At 40.0% G+C, this 26503-nt stretch overlaps 1 protein-coding gene across 1 annotated transcript in view; it reads left to right on the top strand.

Moving 5' to 3' along the window:
* Positions 1-689: 689 nt before the first annotated feature.
* The window catches only part of syn2b (synapsin IIb), a 99142-nt gene continuing 73328 nt past the window's right edge, over positions 690-26503 (top strand). The window contains exon 1 of the mRNA XM_026167705.2: positions 690-1653. Within this exon, the coding sequence (XP_026023490.2) occupies positions 1226-1653 (428 nt within the window). The 5' untranslated portion in view covers positions 690-1225. The remainder of the gene's footprint in view (positions 1654-26503) is intronic.

The raw sequence follows: 26503 nt of genomic DNA, 5'->3' as shown, positions 1-26503 counted from the left end.
GTTTGCCTTTCTTTTCCTGTCCTCTTGTTCTCTACATCTCAGGTCAGTTTTATTGTGCACAAATCATAAACTCACCTTAAGGGGCTTTACAGTATGTACGTGACATCCTCCTTTCACTTTTGATCCATAAAAAAAGATCTGGCTAAAAAAACAAAAATCATATTTACCATTGTAACTGGAACGGGGACACATATAAAACAGAGAGAGACAAGGACAACATGGAAGCACAAGGCAGAAAGACAATGAGCTACTTCTCCACTGTATTTCAAATCATCCCTGCCATTTGTTATGCCGCATGCTTTTAGTGGTAGTGCACTGGCAAGGATACCATCCTAGAGGAGGTTATGTTTTTTCTATTAGAATTTATCTGCTGTAGCAATGCATCAGCGAGCTGACGTTAGATGGTGGGGGGAAAAGATTCAGGGAAGACATGCTGCACAAGCGGCTGAAAGATGGAGGGATGGTGGGGGAAGAAGGTGGGGCTTGCGGAGAAGGATGGATGGCGTTTCCATCTGTGAACTCCACCTTATGCACGCTTGCAGGAAACCCCTTCCGCTGATTGCACACGGCACACAGCGTTACAAGGCTGCAGCACGACACATGAACGTAATCTGTGATGTAGGAGGATGATGACAGGAGAGAGGAGGAGGGCGGGGGAGGGGGGGCAGCCAGCGAGCACAGCGAGTGAGAGAGTGAGTGAGGGAGAGGAAAAGGGCACGTAGAGCATGAGCGAGTGAAAGGGTGAGATAAGCAGAGAAAGCAGCATCTCTTGAGTACATTCAGCTCGGAGCAGCACAGCAGGCAGGAAGGCAGAGTGGAGGGGGGAGAGCACCAGCACCTCACCAAAGGGGGCGACACCACACCTCTATCTCCTTCTCTCTCTCTCTCTCTCTCTCAGACACACACTTTCACACGTCACACACGCACATTTGTGGGGAGGCGTGAGGCTCAGCAGGAAGAACACCACATACACGCGTGCTGTTTCGCTGGCTTAGCTGCACTTTGGAGAGCTGTCTCTTGAAGACTGGACCAGAGCTGTATCCATCGCTTCATCCATCCGCAGAGGCAGCTCTCGGACACGCATCCCTCGATCATTTGGACTGACTTGCTTTCTGTCACTCATCCGACCGCTGATCAAGCCTGCCTCTGCTTTCACCCCGTTCAGACCTAAAATCAGAGGAGAAACTAACTGACCGACTGAGGGACCCACCTTTCGATCGCAGTCATGAACTTCCTCAGACGCCGTCTCTCTGACAGCAGCTTCATGTCCAACCTTCCCAATGGCTACATGACAGACCTCCAGAGGCCTGACCCACCTGCTCCTCCTCCCCCCACTGCCTCCTCCCCTTCCCAGCAGGGTGCAGCGCCGGCTCCTGCCCCGTCCCCAACCAAAGCTCCAGGACCGACCCAGGTGCCGGCCAGCTCTCCTGCAGCTCAGGAGCGGCGCCCTAGCCAGCAGGCTCAGCAGCCTCAACAGGCCCAGTCCTCCACCAGTGGTTCCTCTGGCTTCTTCAGCTCCTTCAGCTCCATCACCAATGTGGTCAAACAGACAGCCGCATCTGCTGCTGGCTTTGTGGAGCAGTCGGCTCCCTCTCCATCCCTCTCCAAGAAGTTCAAGATTCTGTTGGTCATTGATGAGCCACAGCATGAGTGGTAAGTGTTCACTGGGCTGATTGGCAGAGGGTTTTCCAAATGCTTGATGGGGAAGCTGAAGCTATCAGCAGTAGAGCTGAGTGCTTTTGCTGAAACGAAACTTGAAATTTTAGTGACCTGTTAGAGACAGGCACACTGTGTCTGAGCTTTTGGAAGGCTCTTCAGTTTGGTGAAATAAAAATATTTGCTTCATCATCAGCCAGAAAGAACATGATTTGCTGTAAAAAAGAAAGAAAGAAATAAAACAAAATAGCCAAGTTAAGTGTGGGTGTATTGGCTTTATACTGACTGGCACTGATCAATATAAATAAATGCTTTACAAATTCCAGTAAAGTTGCTACACACACTCAAATGAATCCTTCTACCTTTTTTCCCTGTAGTTTGTATCTAGCTTTAAAATGAACTTTGCTTCCTTGCTGAAGCTGCTCCCAAAATAGAAACAGGCCTGTTAATCCAAACAGACACGTCAGATTTTCTCTTGGGTTTGGATTCAAACGTCTCACCAGCCAGCAGTGTTACCTGTCTCAGTTCCTGTGAGGCTGTCTTAGTGTGTGTGTGTTACAGAGGTCTGAGTATGACTTGCCATCCCTTGACAGTACAGGTTGGTTAACAGGAGATAATCCTTATGCAATGAAGTCATACATCTTACACTGTCATAAAACAGCGTGTAGCCCTGAATAAAACACAGTCTTCTGCAAGTGAAATGGAAGCCGTAGGCTACGTATTGTTGCTAGTCTACTTGCTGCTTTCTGTCTCTGCGCACCTTTAAGCTATAAATGTTTTCTTAAGTGGATGTTGATGTTGGATTTTACAGCTGTTCAGCACTGTCGTTATCTAAGTGTAGTTTAATCTTGTCAACCTTTCATTGAAAAATGGCAGCCTCCTGAGACACTTGTGACCTTTTCTATTTATTGGATGTCCTGCAGTGTTGCCATTTAGCAATTACTGCTTAGTAGCACAGATAAAAGTGAATATGATGCTAGATTGATATGGTTGAAAGCTCCAAAACAAGGAAATAAGTGGACTGTGATTTTTAGTGGGTCAAGTGAGTCAGTGGGTCATTTGGAAGACACATTTTCAGTACATTTACACTGGATGAAAGTGGACTCCCTCATTCGCTGGACTCATCGGGCACTTTGTTAGGTGCACTTTGCCTTTTGCCTTCAGCATTGCCTTAATTGTTCATGGCATAAGATCAACAAGGTCCTGGAAACATTTGTCAGAGATGTTGATCCATATCGGCATGATGGCATCATGTAAGTGCTGCATGTTTGTTGGCTCCCCATCCATGAGCCAATCTTGTGTTTTACCACATCTCAAAGGTGCTTTTTTTGACTGACATCCGTTTGCGTAAAGGCCATTTGAGTACTGTAAACTCATTCTCACGTTCAGGAAACCAGTTTGAAATGATTTCAGCTCTGTGAAATGGCACGTTGTCCTGCTGAAAGCAGACATCAGAAGATGGGTACACTGTGGTCATAAAGGGATGGACATGGTCAGCAACGATATTCAGGTAGACTGTGGCGTTTAGACAATGGCCAGTTAAGGTCCCAAAAGCAGCCTCGGGCCTTTTACTGTGTGCTTCCCCCTGTTCTCTCGCGACCTTCATTTCAACTGTCCTGCCAAAATAAAGGCCAAAAAGTACTTATTTCGAGAAATTTAGACTTATTTATGGCCTGAGTTTTTTGTTGTTAGGTGAGAGGAGTGTCATGAATCCAATTCTGTTTAAAGTGGAACTGTAAAGCATTTTGACTGCTATCTATCTTATGATTTGGTAAGTGTGAATTAAAGACAATAAATAGTTCTCAACACAGTCAGTGCAGGATTATCTCTTCAGGGTACAAATGTGTGGAATCAGGCATGAAAATTGAGGTTCCACTATTCTGTGCCGACTGAATGTGACTCTATGTTATGGTAATGCTGTAGTTCATACTGGGACTGTTTTGGTGGCTTATGATTGGACGGCTGCCATCCATGATGTGGCAATCTGAATGTGAGACACTGCCTTAATTCATAAAAGACATTTGAATATGTGGCTCTAGTTCGTATAATCCATCCTTTTTACAAATTTACAAAGACCAAACAGAATGTCTCTTTTTATAGTGGTCTCGAATTGTTATCGATCATATCAGACTGTGCGTGGTAATAAGAAATCTGGTTTTAGCATATGTTTGAATGCGTGAGCGAGTGCTGTTGCTGGAATTTAAGCTCCAGTTTGATAATCATTTATAGCTATTTTGGTTCCAGCTATGAATAATGTACTCTGGATTTGCAAAAACTCTTTTGTGGTTTATGGTTACTCAACTCTAAATGCAGGTTTACAGTATGCAATTGGACACTGTCGTTGCCTCGGCTCACACAAGAAAGATTTTATATCGTGTAATACAAAATTAGTCGCAGGTCACAGGCATCTTTGGCGATGCCAAGAAAGTAAATATGATTCACAGCAAACACAATATAATGGAATGAATTGGCAATTTCACTGGCATAATTTCAATGGCCTTTTCATTTTGTTTGTACACAATCTTTCTTTCAGAAGAACACAGATTAAATATTAATGTTTATTCATTGGGAGCGATGGGTAGACTGAGCTTTCCTTTAGGCATGAGGACTAAAGAGGCATTCTGCTAGACATTATTGATTATCCATCAAGAAAGAGCGGGCTTGAGGCTCTTAGTGATATAAACTGAGAAACAGAAAGTAAAAACTGAAACTACTGCCTCTAAAATGAACCTGAAGGCCAGTCATCACTCATGCATGAGAGGAAACAGTTTTTTCTTTCTGTATGTGCCAATAATCAGGGCATTTTTGAATCAAGAATCTGAATTTATGATCTCCTTTATTATTAGATTTTCTTCTTATTTTAAATAAAACCTTCCATACATTTAATTTTCTTTAAGTTTTTACAACTTCGTACTAACTTTTTTTTTTACCACTTTACTCTTTATCTTTAGAGTAAAGTATGTTTACACATGTGGATAAATAGAATACATCAATACATACAGTAGATACATTTGAGTATGTACGTAGAAGTATGGAGAAATACATAGCCAGCAGGCATCTCTAGGGATGCTAAACATACCATCCATCCCTCCTTTCTTTCTTCTTTTCTACATCTCTCTTATCCAATTTAGGGTCCTCAAATGGCTGACACTTTATGTGTCAGATCACATAAAATTACAGAGCAGGGTTGTTGAGTGCCGAGACTGCATAATCACCAACATGCTGCTGACTCGATAACTGTAGAGTTTCCAAAAACCCTCTGGAGTTAACATCAGCGTAAATACTGCATGCCAGAAGCTTCACAGCATGGATTTCCATGGCAAAGCAGCTGTTTATTTTTTATTATATATATATATATATATATATCCCAGACATGCATATACAAATGGTTTACAGCTCTAAATAAATAGAATTTGCATGCCCTTTTAACTGCTGACTGACTCGTGTATAAGCAGCCATGGGTATCATGACTGTCTGTGCATCTTCCTCCACGTTCTCATATATTGACTGTGCTATAATGATCGGTTTCTCTGACAGTGCCTCAAAAAGAAGCCACAATGGGAGTCCAGCACTAAATCTGCAATGTGAAAGAGTGAGTGTATTTTCAGGCAAATCTGGATCTGGCTCTGTGTTCGAGTAGACTCTTCTAGTCTTTATGTAACAGACCTAAGCCTGTGAGATGGATGACGAAAGAGACAGTGTCCTCCAGGGCCTCTCAAGGTGATATCAGCACCGAGGGGAGGATAAACAAAGGGGGAGGGAGGATATTTGGGGATCTCCCTTTTATCACTTCCTCTGGATGTTTGCGCTCTTTCCTGTTTGTCTGCTCTTCTTTTGTGGGTTTTTCCTCTGTGTCTTCCCTCTTTGCTGTCGTTCTCTGCCTTTTATCACAACAGGCACTCTGTGTTTGCTCCAGAGAAAGTGCTCCAGGTTCACGATGCGATAAAGTAATGAGAGGAGACGTGGTGATTCAGCAGTTTCAGCCCAAAGGCCACATCTGCTCTCCTTCCTTTGCTCTCTGTATCTGTCTATGTCTCTCACTCCCTCTTCTTCCTCCTTTTTTCCATCTCTCCATTTATCTACTGAATACGTTCTCTGCAGTTTCTGCCAGAGTGCCAGTGAGTGTATTCACAACCTATATTGCATAAGTGCCCATCACAGGAGATTAGTTTGGATTGTTGACTTTTTGAAATGACTCATGGTGGATGGTTTTTGTTGGTCTGACTGCAGGTTGATGGTGAATGGCTGCATGCTGATTGCCCTGCAGATGTAGTTTGAGCTGTAGCTGGTTGGTGTTTCAAAGAATAGCTATGACATTTGAACTTGCTTCACTGAAAGCAAGAGGTGAATAAGCAGTTATTGTGACTGGGAAATGCAAAAACTAGATCACAGCAACACTAAAAATAAAAATCTGCTTCGAGCTAATTGCTCAAAACGCTAAAAGAAGGTACGTTTTTAAAAAAAAAAATCACGTTCACCATCAGTTTTGATGGTGAAGCCTACGCTTTACCAGCTGATTGGTCATGTAGGCCTGCTGCAACAGATAGACACTAATGTTAGAACTATTATTAGTCCAGACATTTCTAAATATGCCATTTCTGATGTGTTAACACTCAAATTTGGGTGTTGGGAATACCATTACTTTTAAACTAGCAAACCAATCAAATAGACAATCCCGAGATCACAGCCCTACTAGTTTGTTGTATCATGCAGTTAGACATCAAAGCCGCAAAGCAGCGGAGGAGGGATTGAGTTTAGGTGTTCCATGAGGAATCTGAGCACTTTGGAAAAAGCAATTATTTTCTTAGTATGCTGTTTCTATAAATCATCCAACATTGTTGGCCATTGCTACACAAGTAGTTGCAACATTAATTTGTCTTATACCTTTAAACTTAAACAGATTATTTATTGTTGGAACACCAATGTGTCTTCCTCTAACCTGCAGGAGCAATTTAAGAGCAAGAAAAACAAAGTTAGAGAACGAAGATGGGTCTTCTTTTTAATCCTATAGCTTAAAACTCCATAAATAATAAAGCCCTACAGCACCAGCCCGTGCAAGTTAACATATTTACAAAGGCATGCATAGGAATGGTATTTGGCCTTGCAGAAATACACTGAACAATTTTAAAAATACACCAAAGTTTCCTATCTTTGGGGACATGTTTCTTATATTCTGTAGCAATCCATTTTCATTAACGAGATATTCATTTAGGGTCAAAGTGGTGGATCAACACAACGGTGGGCCGCCAGTGGGACTATGAAACATCACAATTACTTGTTTCTTTGTTGCATAAAGTGTGTGTTTTTTTTAAACAGCTGATTTATATTTTTCCTATGTTTTGCTGTGGTAGCGTTGACCTGGTTTTTAGCATTAACTGCAGTATATGTGCATGTCTGGGCACTTGCACTAATGCACTGCTGCTAGTGGAGACAGAAGTACACAGAGAGAGCAGGTGGGGAGGTGGAGCCTTGTATATATCCATCAGCATCACATACACATGCAGACACACTAACAAGCACCTGGATTCTCTTTCTATTTTTTTTCCATCTAATTAAACATGATGAAAAAAAGTGTTTTCCTAAAGAAATGTAGCACGTTTTGATGATATGTTCCTTCTTGCTGCTGTCGATTGAGTTTACACAAGAAGAGTGGGCTGGAATTAAAGTCATTTATTGTTGAAACTTGTTGAAGACAACACTTCCTTTGCAGCCCAAGTACGCCTTTTCACATTACACCCACTTCCAAAACAGTAAAATTCACAATAAAGCGCAAAAGAGTGCCTGTGTTCTTTGGATAGTTGTGATTTGACTTTGTGGCACTGATTAGGAATTATATGTGGCATTATGGCTCCCGGCTGCAGGTCGTATTTCCAAGCAGACAGGCTAAGAACTGACCTTATTACAGCCAGTGGCAATGTCATGTTGACTTTACAGGGTGCTTCTGGAATTGACCCTGCTCGTCTTGTCTTAGCTGTTGTCATACTAGACTGGTGGCCTTTTGAGTGCCACGGAGGAGGCAGAAAGAGCTCCAGGGTAAAATGGTAACATACCTTTTTTAAATAGGAAGTGGTCACTTTACAAGTTAAAACAACCTGGGTATAGTGTTGAAGTATTATGCGATTAAAGCTAGTGTGTCGTTAAATGGCAGTGACAAACTACCAGATTTTTGCTTAAATGCTTGATACAGAAAAGCTTGTTTACAATGACTAGTGGCCACAATGTGATCCCTGATTTAGTTTTTCTTATTAAACCACAGTCTTCATCATTACCAATTAATATTTGCATCTAACCTACAGAAAACCTACATGTTATTATATAGTGGGAGATAAAGGTGTTATCCTGCCTGATGGAGATGGAGTGAGTAGAGGAAGCAGCTTATTTCTGTCAGGGTTCCTGGGTCGTTGACCCAGTGTTTTCCGTTTTGTCATGTTCAGTTTATTTTCACATCTATGTTTTCTGTGCCAGCATACCGCCTGCGTATTGTGTTCCAGTTATTTCTATGTATCATTAGTCAGACTACGTTCAGCTGCGTACTCACCGGTTTCTAATCATTCATCACCCAGCGTGTATTTAAGTCCTCAGTTCAATCCGATCGTTGTCGTGTCATTGAAGTACATGTGATGTTATGTTGTCGTTTTCGCCTGCGTTCAATCTGCCAGCCATTCAGTCTTTCAGTCAGTCCTTCAGTCATTCAGTCAGTCGTCCAGCCAGCCAGCCATTTCCTACCTCTGTTCTGTTTGTTCACTCCATCGACAATAAACACCAACCTTCACCTATCTACCTGTGAGTCCAGCGTTTGGGTCCTCCTTCTCTCATCCACGACACAAATCCTGACAATTTCAGTCATTTTGGAAGATTTAGATGTTTAGACATACGCTTTGATTTCTTGTGTTTGTTTATGTACATCACAGATGTTGAACATCTTAGATCAACACACATTTGCTGCCGTAAATGTAATAAACTTGTACAGTTTTTATTGTGCAGTAGATAATAATTAGAATACATATAGCATATTGTCTCAGTGAAGAATGTGTAAGCGAACAGAAATCGTGTGCCTGCTCCAATGAGACCCGGCTACTTGTGAATGCAGATTTGAAGCACTGGCTGTGTCAACAGCAGATGACTATTAACTGGCTTTAAGAAGAGCTTTCATCTCTAAGGCCATTTGGGATTAAATATCACAGATCACCCACTAAATCCATGTCATGAATGAGGAGAAAGCAGTTTTCCCTTTTGCTAATTTGAATGTCACAGGAGGCCAAATGTCCCGTCTCTGTGTTAGTTAACATGCATGTTCCTTTTTGCTTTTTCATGTCTTTGCCAGCTTTTTCACACTCTGAACTTTGATGGACATTTCTGCAAAGACAGTTAGATAAGGACAGCACTCGCTGCCTGTGCTATCTCCATAAATTTACACCTCAACAAACTGTTAAACTAAAAGAGCCAAACAGCTTGAGGGGCTTTATTCCAAAAATTGAATTCAGCTAAAAGCCACAGACAGCAGTAGCCTGAATGATTGGCTAAGTGAATGATGCCAAAGCAAAGGCCAGCTGATCCCTTATTACGACAAGAAACGAAGACGTTGACTGGAGACAAAAAGTTGTGTGACACACTTGTGAAGGATTTGTTTTAACTTGGCAAACACCTGTGCATAAAATGACACCCATACTCAAAGTACGCTACTTATTATGTCCTTGTGTATCTTTGGGATTCAGTGGTGTTATATAAAGCATAGAGGAAATCGTTTTCTTTTGGCTGCTGGATTTTACTGCTTCTCATTCCAGAGAGTTAAACACTGCTGTTTCATCAGAAGCTGCTGGCGGCACTGAGATAGAAACAAGGTGTCCTTTGGTGTCAGCGCTGTGACGCGCCAGCATTATCAAACAGATAATGGTCCTGTTTAAAGGAGCGACATCATCAAGAAGAGTGTCATATCTGGCTTTCAGATACATTGAAGTATCTCCTACAGAAGGCTCTATTTTTACTCCATTGTAATGGATTTACTTTGACTGTTTACTTTTAGCTGACTCAAGCAAAGTGGAGTTTTGTAGCTTTGGGTCATTTTATGACATTTCTGCTTTATTAACTTAAAGTGGAGTTACTGAGGCACTTTGGCTCATGGCCTTTTGAGTTTTCTTATAGCTGTGGATGATGCACTGCACTGATTGACCAACAGAATGACCTTTACTATCTTGTGTTTGCAAATGAAACACAATACAGGGAGAACTGCTATACAAAAACACAAAGACCTGAGTTGTATTGATTTTTGTCGTTAGCGTTGCTGATTGCATTTGTGTCAAGAGCTTCTCCTCTGCAGTAGAGATAAAGCTGTTACTATGAAGCATGCAGATACCTTGGAGGGTCGTAAAGGAGACCAATCGGCATCGCAACATCTGGTGAAATAGCCCACTGTTGCTATGACAACAGGTAATCCTCCTCAACAATCTTGAAACTGTGTGGTTCTAAGGAGGGGTTGATATCAAACAAACAATTAGCCTTTACATTTATATGTTCTGCTTGAGCTGCACAATTAAATGGAACAATTAAGACAGTCCAAGTTGAAAAGTTCTTATCTGACATCTCATTTTCTCCTCCTCGTGTTCGTTCCTCGTCTCCCTCCATCTCACTTTAACATTTGCACACTTTAAACAGTTGAATTTGAAGGAAATGCACAATTTAACTCCCTGTCAGGAAGGAACAGTGCAAAAATGTAAGTGATAAATGAGTTAATTCATGGAAACTCTAATCGACAAACATATGTTATGGAGAGGGGTTAAGGAAAGTGATATACAGACACAGTTTTATTGGGAGAACAAATAACTCATAAATGTTCAAGAAAGGATGTCAAGTTATTGCATCAGTAAAGTATTTTCATCTCATTCATATGTGCAGGGGTCAGAAGGAAACCATGGAGTTCAGCCAAGGGTGATTCTAAAGAGTATGCTCCTGCTTCAGGGGCCAAAGTGCCACAAAAATAGTTTCTACATGCTGAACGTCCTCAGTGTTGCTGAAGATAGATTTTTTTTTCAGTGACAAGATTGGCTTGATGAGGGACTCTGTATTTCTCATTTACTGTAGGTGAAGATGTGAGTGCAAGTGAGTGCAAGTGGTTGTTTGGTTATGTTATTTACAGGTAACCTCCCCAGGGCCCTCCTGCTTAATGTTTGCTGAGCTCCAGCTCTGCTCTGCGACCACCTAAGCATGTATAGATAATGGATGGGTGGATTATTTAAGAGGCCTTGCGTAAAATCATTGCATTCCAAACCATATTGTTTAGCCTCTGCTCATTATTAGTGGCACACATGACCAAATTTTAAGATATTTGGGATATTTGTTGTTCTCCTGACATGTTTTACTTACAAAGGCGTGAATATTCCAACTTCTGTTAATGAATCATGTATTTTATTATTCATTTTTGTACTTACGATTCAACCAGAAGACACATATAAAAAGTATATTGCTGTGGCCTCCATTTTAAGCTCTTTGGCCACATGATAAGATTATACTTTGAGTGTATAGTAGCAGTCTGTGGTATAAAGGTAGCTGTTGAGTCGCTGCCGTAGTGCTGAATCCCGCTGCTGATTGAAACTAGAGAGCACAGATGTTGCTCCAGTGGAAGCCTCCCATATTTGGAAAACTAATTTACTTCTAAAGCTTTACTCAAACTCGCTTGTAATAATTACCGGTTGTTTGAATGAATGAAGCAGCATCACGCTGGATTCTATTTTTATTAATGGATGGATTGCACCTGCTGTGAAATGACCAGCTTTCTGTGGAGAAGTGCAGCAGACGCTGTTTGTGAGGCTGATTTTTTGAAGCATTATTGTTTGGTTTCTTCTGGGTTTTCTACAGTTTCTCAACACGAAGAGAAAGAAAATGTTCTCCATGCTATCAGAAGTTTATTTCAGGTGGTATGGATCATTACATATCAACAAATAACTCGTAACAACTGAAGACTCAAGCTCCCTGTTCATGCTGGGATTGTTTTCTCAAATTATCCCCATGAGGTAAGAATGAAGACATTTCTCTTGATTGCTCTTTGTTTAATAAAGCAACTCATTATGCAAAATATATGCAATTTATCTCTTTTTTGTGTGTGCCTGTTTTCCTTCAGTTGCCAAAAATGAAAGATTTCTCCCTGCTCTATTCTTCAATACAGGCAGGGGGCTGTGCTGGGATTATGTAACATTAAAGCCAATTGGAAATGTCACTGCAGCTCTGCAGAAAGTAACAGGCTCAATGACTTACAGTTCACATCCTGAATTCACACTTTTTAAAAAAAAAATTATATTATATTATTTTTTAATTAGAACAGACTCTATTCATAATAACTCACAATAACACTTCAGCAGTCATAGTCTGACATGACAGTTTCTTCAGAGTAAATGTGTGTATGTGTGTGTATTGCTGTGTTTTGGGGACTTTTTTTTTTTTACAGTTACAATTAAGCGTGTGTGTGTGTGTGTTTCTGAGAGAAAGATAGTCAGAGAACAGTGTTAGCACTTGCTGTGATAATATCACCAGCAGAGGAAAGGGAGCTAATATGTCACCACAAATATTTAGCAATTTTTTTGAGTCTAATTACAACCAAGCAATGCATTCAGAACAAGTTTTAACAATAAATGGTAAATGGCCTGCATTTGTATAGCACTTTACTAATAATGATAATAATAATGGATTGGATTTATATAGCGCTTTTCAAGGCACCCAAAGCGCTTTACAATGCCACTATTCATTCACTCTCGCATTCACACACTGGTGCAGGCAGCTACAGTTGTAGCCACAGCTGCCCTGGGGCAGACTGACAGAAGCGAGGCTGCCATATCGCGCCATCGGCCCCTCTGGCCAACACCAGAGGGGCCGATGGCGTTTGTTTGTTTGTTTGTTTGTTTTTTCATTTACTCATTTTTACTTTACTGGCAATGATAGTGTGGAGTCTAGAATTCACCAGATTCTGTGTTTCTTTCTTTTTAATACCTGGTATGTTTTGGATCATGAGCTGTTCCACACCTTCTCCATACTTTTTTCTTGCCATCATTCTGGTAGCGGTTGATGTTCATTTCATCTGTCCATGTTGTTCAAGAACTGTGCTGGCTTTTTTAGATGTTTTTTTGTTTTTGTTTTTTTAGCAAAGTCTGATCTAGCCTTTCTGTTCTTGAGACTTATGAGTGATTTGCACCTTGCAGTGATCCCTCTGTCTTCACTTTCATGCAGTCTTCTCTTTTTGGTAGACTTGGATAGTGATACACCTACCTCCTGGAGAGTGCTGTTACCTTGGTTGTCTGTTGTGAAGGGGTTTCTCTTCACCGTAGAAATGATCATCCACCGCTGTTTTCTTCTGTGGATGTTCGGGTCTTTTTGGATTGTTGAGTTCATCTTTGCATTTTTTCTCTTATGATGTACCAAACTGTAGATATGGCCACTCCTATTGTACGAATCTCTCAAATGTTTTTTTTCTTCTGTTTTTGCAGCTTCAGGGTGGCTTGTTTTACCTGCATGCAGAGCTCTTTTGACCGCATGTTGTCTTTTCACAGCAAAATCTTCTCAGAAATCACCTCAGATCAATTCCAGGACTTTTATCAGCTTAATTTATCATGACATGACAATGGAAATGCCCACACCTGCCCATGAAATAGCCTCTGATTCAATTGTCCAATTACTTTTAGTTCCTTTAAAAAGAGGGCGGCACATGTTAAGGGGCTGAAACTACTAAACCCTTCATCCAGTTTGAATATGGATATCCTCAAATTAAAGCTGAGAGTCTACACATTATGTCCCTGTCCATAACTGTAATTGGAATACGTTTCAGTAAACAGGTAAAAAAACAACAAAAAAACTTGGGTCAGTGTCCAGATATATAACAACCTAACTGTATACAGTTAAATGGGTATCATGATTACGACAGTATGAAGCAGATTTGTCTGCAACAGTGTTCAGGTAGGTGCTTTATGTTCTCATCCCTATGAATACCAGGACCCCAGGTTTCCCAGAAGAATATTTCCCCCTGAGTGATTTTACAGTTACAGCTGACATATCCATTGTCACACAAGATACAATGTAATGCACCATTTAAATATTGATGCTTTAATCATTTTTTCTACATAACTGGATTTGCATTATAAGATGCACGATTGCTTAATAACTCTTCCCAGGCTTAAAGACATGGCGGCATGGTCTGATTAATGCCATTGTTTTGTCTAATTTTCCCAGGATTGGGCTTGTCACTAACTCACTGACGTCACAGAAATGCTGTTTTTGTTCTCCTATTGTTTGGTAGATTTTGATCCAAGTGAAGAAACACAATATTTGATGCTATTATTTGGCATGTTAATGAATCCTAACTGACCACAGGTCATAAGGGACTGTGTTTTCAGTATAGCAACTACTAGATAGTTTTTTTCCACCCCCACAAAACAAAAGATGCGATGGTGACTTTACATCAATGATTTATCTCGGCTCAAACAAACACAAAGACACAGTTGGTGTACTTCTGCTGTCCTAGTTGCTGTGGAAACATGCTGTGGAAACATGCTAATTAGAAAGTTTTGGATAGTGGGGGTCGGCACAAAAATATGTGCTGAACTGTTGTGGTCACTGGTGTAAAGTTGCCACCTATTATAAGTGTTAATGGTGCAACTTATTTCCCCCCGAATCCAAATCAGTTCTTGACTGTTCTCAGAGGATTAGCAGAGAAATATAACAGTTTGATTTTTTAAATGTCCTACCACTTCCCACTCTGTGCATGTATTAATACAGGAGTTCTTGTCAGTCTGTGCTCACAGAAGTCAAATCAAACGGTATCGCACGGAAATGTTTTTCTTTTTTTAATCTTAAAACTCTCCTACTTTTATTTCTGTTAGGCTTGCTTGTGTATTTGAAGATAGATTCATCTGACATTTAAAAAAAAAAGACATCTACTCACACATGTGAAACTGCAATGCTTTGACTTGAAGAAAGATGCTAAACAAGTCTTTCTATTATGATGGCGGAAAAAAGTGGACTTGACAGTCTTGGTGATATAAGAAGAGCATATTATAGCCTATAGGTGATATTACACTGTCAAGCAGGTGAAGAAGACTAAAACAATTCAGGTTTGTCTCAAATTTGTCTCCATCCCTTGCCCCTTAGGTTAGCCTTTTGTGTTATTCAAATTTCTCTGTGTGATTAAAATAATTGACCTCTAACAATTTAGTGGACACAATGAAGCACAAGATTTAGCAGTAAAATAATGGAACTAATAAAATACAGTCTGGTCACACATCCTTTGTTTGCATTTAGAGGAGGCAGTGGACCAAACCATCATAATGTAGATGAAGGGAGTCCATCACCCCAAACTTTTTTTTCTATCTATAATTAAATCAGTAGCTTCAGTGCATGTAAAACTATTTAACATTCTCTCTGTACCTTTCCTAATCAGTTATTACACCAAGTGTCTTGTCTAAAGTGAAATGCAGAGGAACAGGTAGAGAGAGAGAAACGGCCTGAATGCATGCATCAGTGTGCGTCTTTGGGATGTTCTACTGTGTGCTTTGGATGATCTGCTGAGAACAATCTATAAGCAAGCATGAAAGTCATGTCTGATGTAGATGTAATATGTAGATGTTCTGAGACTTTGGTGAACTGAAATTTTCCTCGTTTTTCTTTATAATATTAGTGTTCATATTCACAGCTGGTCAAAAACAACATTTGTACCAGTGCTCCCAGCAGTCAGTTTGCCATTGCGGATTTGACAGAGAGTGATAGTGGAAAGTACCCTATATGAAGACCCGAAGAAAGTTAACAGGGAACCGAGAGCCATAGAAGCTGTTGTACAGAAATATACCCTCTTAGGGCGACCGTGGCTCAAGAGTTGGGAGTACGGCTGTGGCTACAACTGTAGCTTGCCTCCACCAGTGTGTGAATGTGTGTGTGAATGGGTGGATGACTGGGTGTGTAAAGCGCTTTGGGGTCCCTAGGCGGGACTAGTAAAAGCGCTATCCAAATACAGGCCATTTACCATTTTACCATTTAGGCTACGTTCACACTGCAGGCGAAAGCGCATCAAATCCGATTTTTTTGACCCTATGCGACCCATATCCGATCATGGTGTGACAGTGTGAAAGGCACGAATCCGATATTTTCAAATCTGATCTGGGTCACTTTCATATGTGGTACTGAATCTGATACATATCCGATGTTTTAGAAAGCGACTGCTGTTTGAACGGTCATGTCGCATTAAATCCGTCTTTTACGTCACTGACACAAGACAGACGCCAATTATCAGTGCCTGAGAAGACATCGCGAACGCTGCCTGGCCATCCAGTGTAGATGTTAGTGAAACTGTTGGGAAGACAACAATGAACATTTTATTTGTACTGTATAATCTGCAGATTCTGACAGAAATCTGCAACCGCTCCTCTAAAACAGCAATAAGGATCATTATTAGGTTATCTACATTATTATGTAAATAACAAAATAACTTAAAGCAAAAATTGGGAAACATAAAGTCCGAAGTCTTTACATTAAGGGCCATCAGTCAAACAATATTGTTTGCTCTGGGTCTAAACAGAGCGCGTTGTGTGTGACATCTTCTTTTGTGCATGCGGGCCGCTTTGAGCGAGTGCATTTGCTGTCGCATTTTATTTGTAGTGTGAACAAGCAGACAAAAAAATCGGATTTGATCAAAAAATCGGAATTGAGCATTAAGACCTGCAGTGTGAACGTAGCCTTAGTAAATACGATGGTATCACAGTATAGTATAGTGAAGAAGATTATCAGGAGGAAGTGTCACAGCTGCAAAGCAGACACTAGAGAGACGAACTGTAGTTTTAAACAAAAAGCGAGCTGTTTATTATAGACTAGTTGAACATGGATACAAGGCGTAAACTAAACTAAAACCTACACTAAACAATGATAACTATGACGAAGCTGTGATAACTGACATGAACATGATTCAGACCAGGAACATGTGGAAAACTATGAAGAAACAAGAACATGAGAAATGAATATGACCTGAGCTGAATCATGAAGAACGAGGAACTAGACAAAGGAAGACAGAGGACTTAAATACACACAGGAGGTGAACAGGGGAAGTGGGAACACATGGGGAAACAGCTCACACAAATGAACATAACGACATCACAGGAGAAGAGTGAAAAAACTAAACACACTGAACAAAGTACACAAGACTTTCAAAATAAAAGAGGAAACATGGAGAGACGTAGACATGACAACACAGGCTTGACAAAATGAAACACACAGACAACAAATACATGAGACTAACACAGACCACCTGGGTGAAACATCCTAAACTAAACTCAAGGCAAACAAATAATAATCCTATAAATCAACATTATCTCAAAATATAACATAAGAACTCAAAAGAAACTGAAAACGCTGGGTCACAGACCCAGCCCCTGACAGGAAGAGAATCTGGTGAGCAGGATAATTATTTTCCATTTATTTTAATAATTGTCTCTGTCATGTATTTTATGTTGGGTTGCTTTGGCATCATAGTCAGCCCTGTGACGTCTAATTTAGACTAACACTGTGCATTCAAAATACATAACTTTTGGCTTTGCCTTTACAAAATATAGTGCTTGTTTAATTCATATGGTTAAGCTCACAATTAATCAAGATTAAAATATGAGATTATAACATCAAGTCTATTTGTTCTTTTTAAAAATATTAGTCATATACGATTGGCCTGCACATCTCAGGAATTTTATTTGTACCAAACACACAAAAAAGTGATGCTCCTACATGAAATCTAATGATCTGTGTTTACCAATTTATGCAGTTTAGGATACTCTAATTGTTCTGATAAGATACAGAATGTGTTTAACAATAAGCACTGCATAATAAGCCTCACCCAGCCAGAATCAAGGACCCCTCCCCCCCCCTTGAGTGATTCCTAGAAGGGCTGAAAGCTCTGTATAGATTCTAGGAAAGAAAGTCCTACCAAAGTATCATATACTGTACAGTAAGTCTGCTCTGTGATCAAACAAAGGCTCAGGGCTTTCTAAATTAATTCTGTGAATTCCCTGTGGTCTATGCTCTGCTCAGCTACGTTCAGCCTGCCTTTGTTTCCTGCATTAAAATGGGGTTCATGTGAAGCCCTGTTAGTTTTGGAGTCAATAGGGAGTCAGAATATCTGACAGACAGTGGAAGTAAAAGAAGTGGAGAAAAAAGAGAAATCAACATAACAGCGGTCATGACAGAGAAAGATGAATGGAAAGCACAGACAGTAATGAAAGCAAGCGAAGATTGGGGAGAAAATGACAATCCCCATGTTCCAGCTATAGCTATCAGATACTGATGAAGTATTGGAAATGTATCAAAATGGGCTCTTGGATTTTCTCCCCCTGCTAACTTTCTCTTAGTGTCTATTACTCCTTCCTTTTATTGCTTTCACTCGCTGTCCTGAAACCATATAATGAGAGGCTCCAATCCATCAAAGCATCAGATAGGCCTAAAGCCACTCTGAGCCTCTGGGTGCTCAGCTCACTACAGGCTTTTGGTTTTGCCTGCTTATAAGTTGCTGAGTAAGACTTTGTTGTACAGCAAACAAAGGAATTACAGAACAACCGATTTAATGTGGCTAATATGTATTTTTCAATCCCCTGAGATATAATATCTCTTGTAGATAAAGAGAGCTTGCCAAAATGGCAGCTTAGATTAGTTGACACATACAAACACATTTAATTTACAGTGTTCACATATCCCTCATTAAAATAGGACCCAAGGGGAAAAGGAGATCCTAATTTTTTTTAAAAAACATTAAGTTGCTATTGCGAACACACTTTATCTTTGAGTAGGGAGTCATTTTATGGACAAAGATTTTCAATCCACCACGGTGGATTTGAAATTAATTGATCAAATGCAGTCTGCAATACAGCTGTTCATGAAATCTGGTCATTTTATACATGGCACCCCATTTTCTATGGAGCCCCGCAGGGGACATGGGAGAAAAAAAATTAAGACGGACTTTTGTGAGATCTCGCAAAACAAACCCGGGATCTCGCAAAACTTTTGCGAGATCTCGCAAAACTTTTAGCCGCATTCTTCGGACGCCGGCTCGAAGCCGGGAGGTCGAGGCACGATGTGCCGGGAAAGCAGTGTTCCTCCCGGCTGTAGTAGGTCTCAACCTCCCGTTAGCTTCGAGCTAACGGGAAGAATGCGGCTAAAACTTTTGCGAGATCTCGCAAAAGTTTTGCGAGATCCCGAGTTAGTTTTGCGAGATCTCGCCGTGCTCTTTAAGACCTTGGAGAAGGCCTTGGAGACCTAGCTTCGAGCTAACGGGAAGAATGCGGCTAAAACTTTTGCGAGATCTCGCAAAACTTTTGCGAGATCCCAAGTTAGTTTTGCGAGATCTCGCAAAAGTCCGTCTTAATTTTTTTTTCTCCCATGTCCCCTGCGGGGCTCCGTAATTTTCAGACATTCAAAATTTAAATTAAAAATATTTGAAACCACCCATGTTGAGGAGTTTGCCCCCTTTCATATACTAATGTGCCACAAACAGGACTTTAATCTGTCCATGGTGCACACTGCCTTTCACCTAAAGTCAGGTGAGACATGCTCCATATTCCCTGCAAGCCTGAAATGGATAAGCAGTTAAAGGACTTGATGGATGGATTAGATGGATGGGTGGATGGAGTTATAATAGTATAAAAATCAGTAAATCCAGTGTCATCATTAAAAGTCTCTGCAGACTGAGTCTTGTAATGGAGATTTATATCTGTCAAACCTAGGATGAAATGTTAAAATTCAAAATATTTGAAAGGTGAGGTTTTACAGATATTTTGTTATATTAATGAGACTTGGTGAACGATTTAAATGATGAGATGAGCTCTGACTTTGATTCTTTAGTGGTCTGTTATTGCTTGCTGCAGCAGTGTCTGCACGCTATCAATAGAATCACCACATAATAACAGGGAAAGTGCAGACCCTACACATCTTGTGTGCTGGTATACAGTACAGCAGCTGCACCCGCATCCATCTACTAATTTGTTCAGCCAAAATGTTGCATCTTCTGATGTAAAAGCCTAAATTCATGTTCAGGGCACTGGAGAGTGGACACAGTTGAATGCAGCTGTGACTGTAAATTCAATGAGGTGCTGATTGGGTTTTTTTGACAGCTGCAGCGTAGTATCAAGCAAAAATTCTCCAAGGTCTTAAAGAGCACGGCTGGCCATATGGTGTGAGGTGCAGTGGTGCATTTTGGCAGGACGCACAGAGAGACGTGTGTGTGTACTTCTGTTCTTGACTTTAAACGACATGTCTCGCTGCAAATTCTACTGTTTTGGATAATCAGGGACTTAAACTACCCATTTAACATGTCTGAACAAAATATGCACAAAGATAAATGCTCTTCCAAGACAACAGCAGGTGGTCTGTGAGATTCAAATGAGGGGTTTTTTTTCAGGAAGACAACTTATGGAATGATAATGGATTTATTTTTTCAGGATAATTTGATTTAACACAGACATTACCAAGAACTGAAGGAATGATGTCCAGTAACTGAAACTGAGATAAAAAAAAAAAAAAAAAACTCATTTAAAATAAATGGGAAAAGAAACACAAATTCTGTGATTTTCTGATCAGAAATCAGAAAAAAAAAACATGTTTAAAAAATATGTAACAATAAATGCGATAAAGTTGACACATTTGTTTGTGTCATTTGTTTTGAAATGATAGATAAATAATTATCATTATTATTTTAAATTATAGTTTTTCCTGCTTTTGCCCCTAATTCAGTGAAGGGTTTTTTTTTTTTATATTTTTGTGATACTCTTTACTTTAAAATATAACACATAAACACACACTGATGACTTCAGCACAATCAAAGGTAAGCACTGTCAAAATGGTCTGCAGTTGGGCAAATTTGCACAGTAAAAAAAACAACTAAGTTGACTCACAAACGCTGCAGTTTATTTCCTCACATGACCACTGCTTCACCAAAATCATTTATTTACAAACTATTTCAACCCTTTGAAGAAATTAAAATGTCACTTTCTCAATATGTGCTTACTCTTTGGGCCTTAACCACACACACACACACCAAATATGCCTTTGATATTTTCTGTCTTTATCCCTGGCTCCCTGATCCTCATATACATACACATCACATAGCTCTGCCATGATGCGGTGCTCCGTAGTAGGTGTAAGTGCCAAACTGTCAATATGGAGACAGTAGAAACTGCAAAGGCCAAGTGAGAGACTGCCGACTGTTCTCAGTTTGTATTTGTTTTTTTAAATGCACACAAACAAAATGCACACGGTAAGATCCCGTTAAAACACAGAAGCACAAATGAAAACTGGCAAGATACATCATTTATCAACTACACTGCAATGCAAAGTTATTCGACTAATTATATCTTTATGAAGTATGCAAACGTCACCGATCCAAAACAACTGTTTTCTGAATTTTGAAGATTGGTTAGGGGTTTCTGTTGGAAGTGACCCAAAGGGCCAATTCTAAGTTCTCTGTGTCTCGGTCCCATTTTGTATTTGTTGTTTTTGATTTTATTTATATTATTTTCTGTGCATCGCCTGTGCCTTAATTCCTTATCTTTGTTTTCCCACCAATTCCCAAGTATTCCCACTTGTCTTATTGACACCTTTGGATTTTTCTAACAGTCTGGACTTTTTGTTTATTTTTTCTGCTCATTTTTCCCCTGAATGTATGTCCTCTCTCCTGTTACTGGTAGGCACTATGCACTTTAACATTCACTGTAGTTTTCATCCTCAAAGTCTTTTTGTGATGCTCGTCTTTCTTGGTGGCCTTGTGGTCTTTCTCTTGCTTTGGTTTATATTGTTCACAGGCATATGAAGGTTGAAAGGAGGAGCTGTAGGCAAAACATAGAAAGCACCTTATTTGAATGAAGGGATGAAAACCGTAGTTGTCTGAAGTATGAAAACTCTCTCAGTGGAGTAAACCCTCATCCTCGTTCTCACTGACACCAACTGAAAACAAAAGAATCTGCATCTGTCATGTACTGTGTGCGGCCGGCAGGAAATGGAGCACCCGAAATGCAGACTCCAGGAGGCGAAAAGTAAACTCAAAAAAAGCTTTATTGCTGAACACTAGGAAAACCAACACTAGCTAAACTGGGAATACAGAATAGACCAGGTGGTTGGGCATGCAGAAAACACAGTGAGAGATGAGAAGAACACAAACAGACAGGAGACTACCAAAGTAAAACAGGAAGTAAAGGGAACACGCATGCAGAGACGCAGACAGACACACAGAGACATGACTGGGAAAAACAGGCAACTAGATAAACATGAAGACAAGGCAGGAAATGCTGGGGAGGAAACACACAGGGGCAAGACCCACACAACATGACACAGCCAAAACCAAACATGAACAGGACCAAATATTAAGACAACCAAAACTAGAAGTACTAAATAAAGAGAACATAATGAAATAAACAAGAATCAAAGAACCGAAAACACAAAACAACGGGTCAATGACCCAGGTACCCTAACAACATCCTACATCTGAGTTTAGCTTTTAAAAAGAAAAAAAAATTGAGTTGATGGAGTTTAAAAACAGTAATCCAAATTCCTTCTGTAAATAGTTTTTCCCCTTATATTGAAAAAAATCATAAGAATTTTGAATCTTTACCCTTTTCAAGCTTTATCTTTTCTGGAAGTGTGGTCATTTACATGTAAATACTGAAAGAGAACTAGAATATACTGTGAAGGCCTGAAATATAAACAATACGTAAGGGTTAAAAGGCAATATCAAAAATTGTATTGCTTTATGTAATCAAGTGTTTATCGTTTTTTTACCCTCCAGTGTCTCTCCCTGAGACAATTTGTTATTTGCAATTTTTGTAATTGACAGTTGAGGCCATGTCTCCCTGCAGCTGACAGATATTCATTCTTTATAGTTACCCTTATAAATCCGTTGTTAGTAATTGAACCACTGTATGCGACAGCTAGAAGCAGATGTCATTACATCTAAACAATCTCCTGAAGGAATAATTGAAGCTACGCTAAAGAGATTAGGAAAGAAAAATTGACGTGTCAACGTTTTTTTTTATTTAATGGAAAACTAATTGTGCAGGCTGTTTTCTGTTCTCTGCAGATAAGCATGTGTGTCTTTTATGCACGCGCGCTAGGTGTGGCTTTGTGTGAGTGGAAATAGAGCGACTGACGGCGCGTGCTGTCGTGTCATGCCTTCCTTCCCTACTGTAGCCATTCACACACTTGGATTTCACACATGCACACACAGGGGAAGTCACATGACTCCTCTAAGCGAGCACTTTTCTAAAATAGCTCCAGGAATTATGGCAGGAATACATCAACACTGAGCTAAGCATGTGCGTCTGTGTGTGTCTCTGTGTGTATTTGCGCATGTGTTTCTGCATGTGAAGACCGTGCTGGCTTTTGAGTCGTGACCAGAAAATATCCTCCCTCCTGAGCTCGTCTCAAACACCCACATTGAGGTTTTGCTGCTGCCAGTGTGGAGCTGCAGTATATGCTGTGCTGTGTATACATTTGTTTGCCTTAGTGTTAGATGTGACAGGAGTATAGGACAGAAAAGAAGCTCTAGTGAAATAGCAGCTCACTCCCTCTAAAACCACAGGAATCCTTAAAACATCAACTTCCAACTGGCAAAACACCAAGTCTTAAGCCAGGAGTGATGAGGCTTGATCAGACCCATCATCTAGTTTCAGCTTGTTTCTCACAGGTGGTGCAGCTGCTGTGGATGCTGGCTTTAACCCCTGCTGCTTTAACCCTGTAGTGCAACAGGGAGCAGTTTATCATAGATCAGACTGGTAGCAGGTGGTCCCTTAGGGTCAGATCAATAACCCGCCTCATCCACATTTCACTCAACACATTTTTGGCCAGTAAACAAAACGTGGATACCGTGTCTTATATCAACTCTCTCTTCTGGTTCTCTAACAAACCTATCTACTGTGATCTTTTTTTAATCGTCCATCATGTGTGGCTATGTGCTTACTATCCTCATTCATCTTTTTGTGACAAAGAGCTGTAATATAAAAAGACACGAGGCAGCCCAGAGGGTAAGGATTGTGTTCTCTGATAAAAGATCCATCCCTGCAGCCAATCGATTTAAACCAAATCACAAAACATATATGTAATGTAAAGAACGCATGTGTAATGTCGCCGTTTCTTTTGACATCAGCTCTCTTAATGCATATAATTTGTAAGGATTTGAATGTTATAAAAACAATTCCCAAAAGCTATAAAAATGTTGATAAACCTGATACCCTAGATTTTTTAAATACCGGTAGTCAGTTTCACCCGTATTGCAGAATACGATCATTACAGTGAGAATATTACTGTTGTTATTATTATTATAACAACAGCAACAACAATAATAATATCTCAGTGTGACTCTGCCTTTTTGAAGTGCGCTTTTCAACATGGTAAATTTGGCATGAAAATGAGGCACTCTAGGAAACATTAGCTCAATCAAATAAACACACCTTCCACAAATTAGACTTAAATCACTGACGACTGCCACGACAAGTAAAAGAGCTACAAGTAGCAAAGGCCATGGAAAATTAATCCTGCTTGGCTCCACTGAGACACTTTACATAACTGTGGTTTATTAGTGTTAGTTCAGCAAAGGATACTGGAGGCTCCTCTGCAACCTGTTACACTATTAGCTATTCTACCTCGGCACCTCAAGGGGCCAAAATTGTCATGTTAAGTAAACGATTGCATGATTATTATTTTCATTCTTCCATTAATTTGTAAAAATTCACATTATCCCAAAGCATGCTATAAATTTCTTTCTTCCTGGTTTAAAGATATTATCATCTCGATAGTATGTAGAACGACACAAATGAAGAGGCTTTCTTCTGGTAACTCTTTTAAACAGGACATGTTTTTCTAATTGCACTGTCATGAACTTTAACATTAGACACGCACAATAGCTACAGTCTGAGATGTCGCCCTTGAGTTTTTTTGTAGTTTCTCTGAGCATTGACTGGTTTGACCTTGGGGTGAATTTGCTGCGATGCTTCGGTATTGTGTTTACCTAAATGTCTTTACCTGGTTGCCTGAATTCTAAAGACCAGCATGTCATGTCCTACTGCAAATTCAGTAAGGGTGTACTGCACAGAATCCTATGGAAAATCTTTTTCACAGAATTGTACATAATGAAGATTTGAACAGAACAATGTCCAATAAATATACACAGTATATATTTGTATTCTAACAACTTTGAGCTTTAAAGTCTTATTTCTTAGTCTCTTGTTAAAATCTACATATCTACCTTTTACTCTTGTTTTTGTATAATTCCCCCTGTTTTATCCATGTAAAGCATTAATGTTAAATCAGGAACAGTCCTCGGTTAGTGGGGGAAAATAAAGACATGAAACCATCGCAGGTGTCTAGAGTCAGTTTCCCCCAAATGTTCATGTATTTTCAGTAATAACACACAGAAGTGTGATTTTTGACAAATCTGTATTTTTAGAAATGAAAGTGCAATTAATTTGCTTCAGCGTGTGAGAAATATAATTCACGGTTTTGTTATGACATGATGATTTTCCATAAGTGAGCTCCAAGGAAACAGATGCTAGGATGAGAAAACGAGAAGGAGAAAATTACTTGCTGGGGCCACTGGCTTCTAAATCACAGAGAACACAGATTATTTAGCATTTTGATGTGTTTTCTAGTCTTCTAGCTGGTAAATATGGAAAGAGAACGATTGTATTTCTGCTTTTAGGAAAGAGAGATGAATGTGGCAGATCTAGAATGAACTGAGGAGAATCAGGCTTGACCCTCAGCCTGTGATGTCACTAGGTGTTGTTAACACAGGAGTGTAGAGCATGATTGGAAGTGAATGGAGGACAAAATAATTGCCAGTGCATGCTTTTATTTCCCAAAGGATCAGAGTAGAGGACTGAGGCGTTAAAAAAGAAAACTGTGACAGAAAGACAGACATACAAGGAGATGAAGGAAGAAAGATGATGGAAAGGCAACAAAAAAGAATAATCATATGTACGTGTGGGTGAGGTTTACAGAAACAGTTTGTCTCTGAATGGAAATCTCTGCAACACGTTTCTGCGACGTCCGAGTGAGCGCCATGGCACATGACTGCCCCTAGGGCTGCTACACTCAGCCATGTCGTGGCTAAACGAGCTCAGCACAAACAGAAACAGACACACGAAACAGGAGAACCGACAGGAGGACAAGAGAGCGGGATGGACGGTGAAGGAAATGGAAATTGAGGTGTGAAGAGATGTTGATTTAAGTGGTAAGATAAGGCTCGTGTGGGAGAACTTCAGATTCAGATACCGAGCTCCAAATGAATCTGTAAAATCAGAGAGCAAAATATTGTATGGTTCAAATGTTGCAGCTGTATTCCCTTGAGTCTGCTGTTATTTGTGCATAGGTGAGCACAGATATCTGAATAACTGAAGTTCATTTAACACAGCGTGACTGGAGAGTCTTTAGTAATGAGAATACATGAGCTGTGCACTGAGAGTCGTTGGAAAACACTGGATAGTAGTCTGGATCCTCAGTATTTATTTTTATTTATTTTTATTGGTTTTCTACTTTTTGTTTATTTCTTTTTTCTTTTTTTCTTTTTGTTCTATTAAGAAAACTGAATCCATAAACTAATACCCTGTAAATGTTAGTACGTGGTTACTGTATGATGTAAGACAGTTAACCCTATTACCTATCAAACAATTGCATCTTTGATCCTTCTGGGGCCTTTAGCATAACAATATTCTAACAATTAGAGCTGAGTCATGGTTTTCACATCAGTCTTTGTCACGGTCTGGCTGGCAGACCGTGGGGAGATGGGGAAATAGGACCCAAACGCCGGACTCTTCAGTGCAACAGTGTTTATTTACAAGGTGGTGAAGTAAACAACAAT

Source organism: Astatotilapia calliptera, chromosome 5, assembly GCF_964374335.1.
Source record: "Astatotilapia calliptera chromosome 5, fAstCal68.1, whole genome shotgun sequence".
NCBI lineage: Eukaryota > Metazoa > Chordata > Actinopteri > Cichliformes > Cichlidae > Astatotilapia > Astatotilapia calliptera.
Note: the sequence above shows the minus strand (reverse complement) of the source record. Positions and strands in the feature narration are given on the sequence as shown.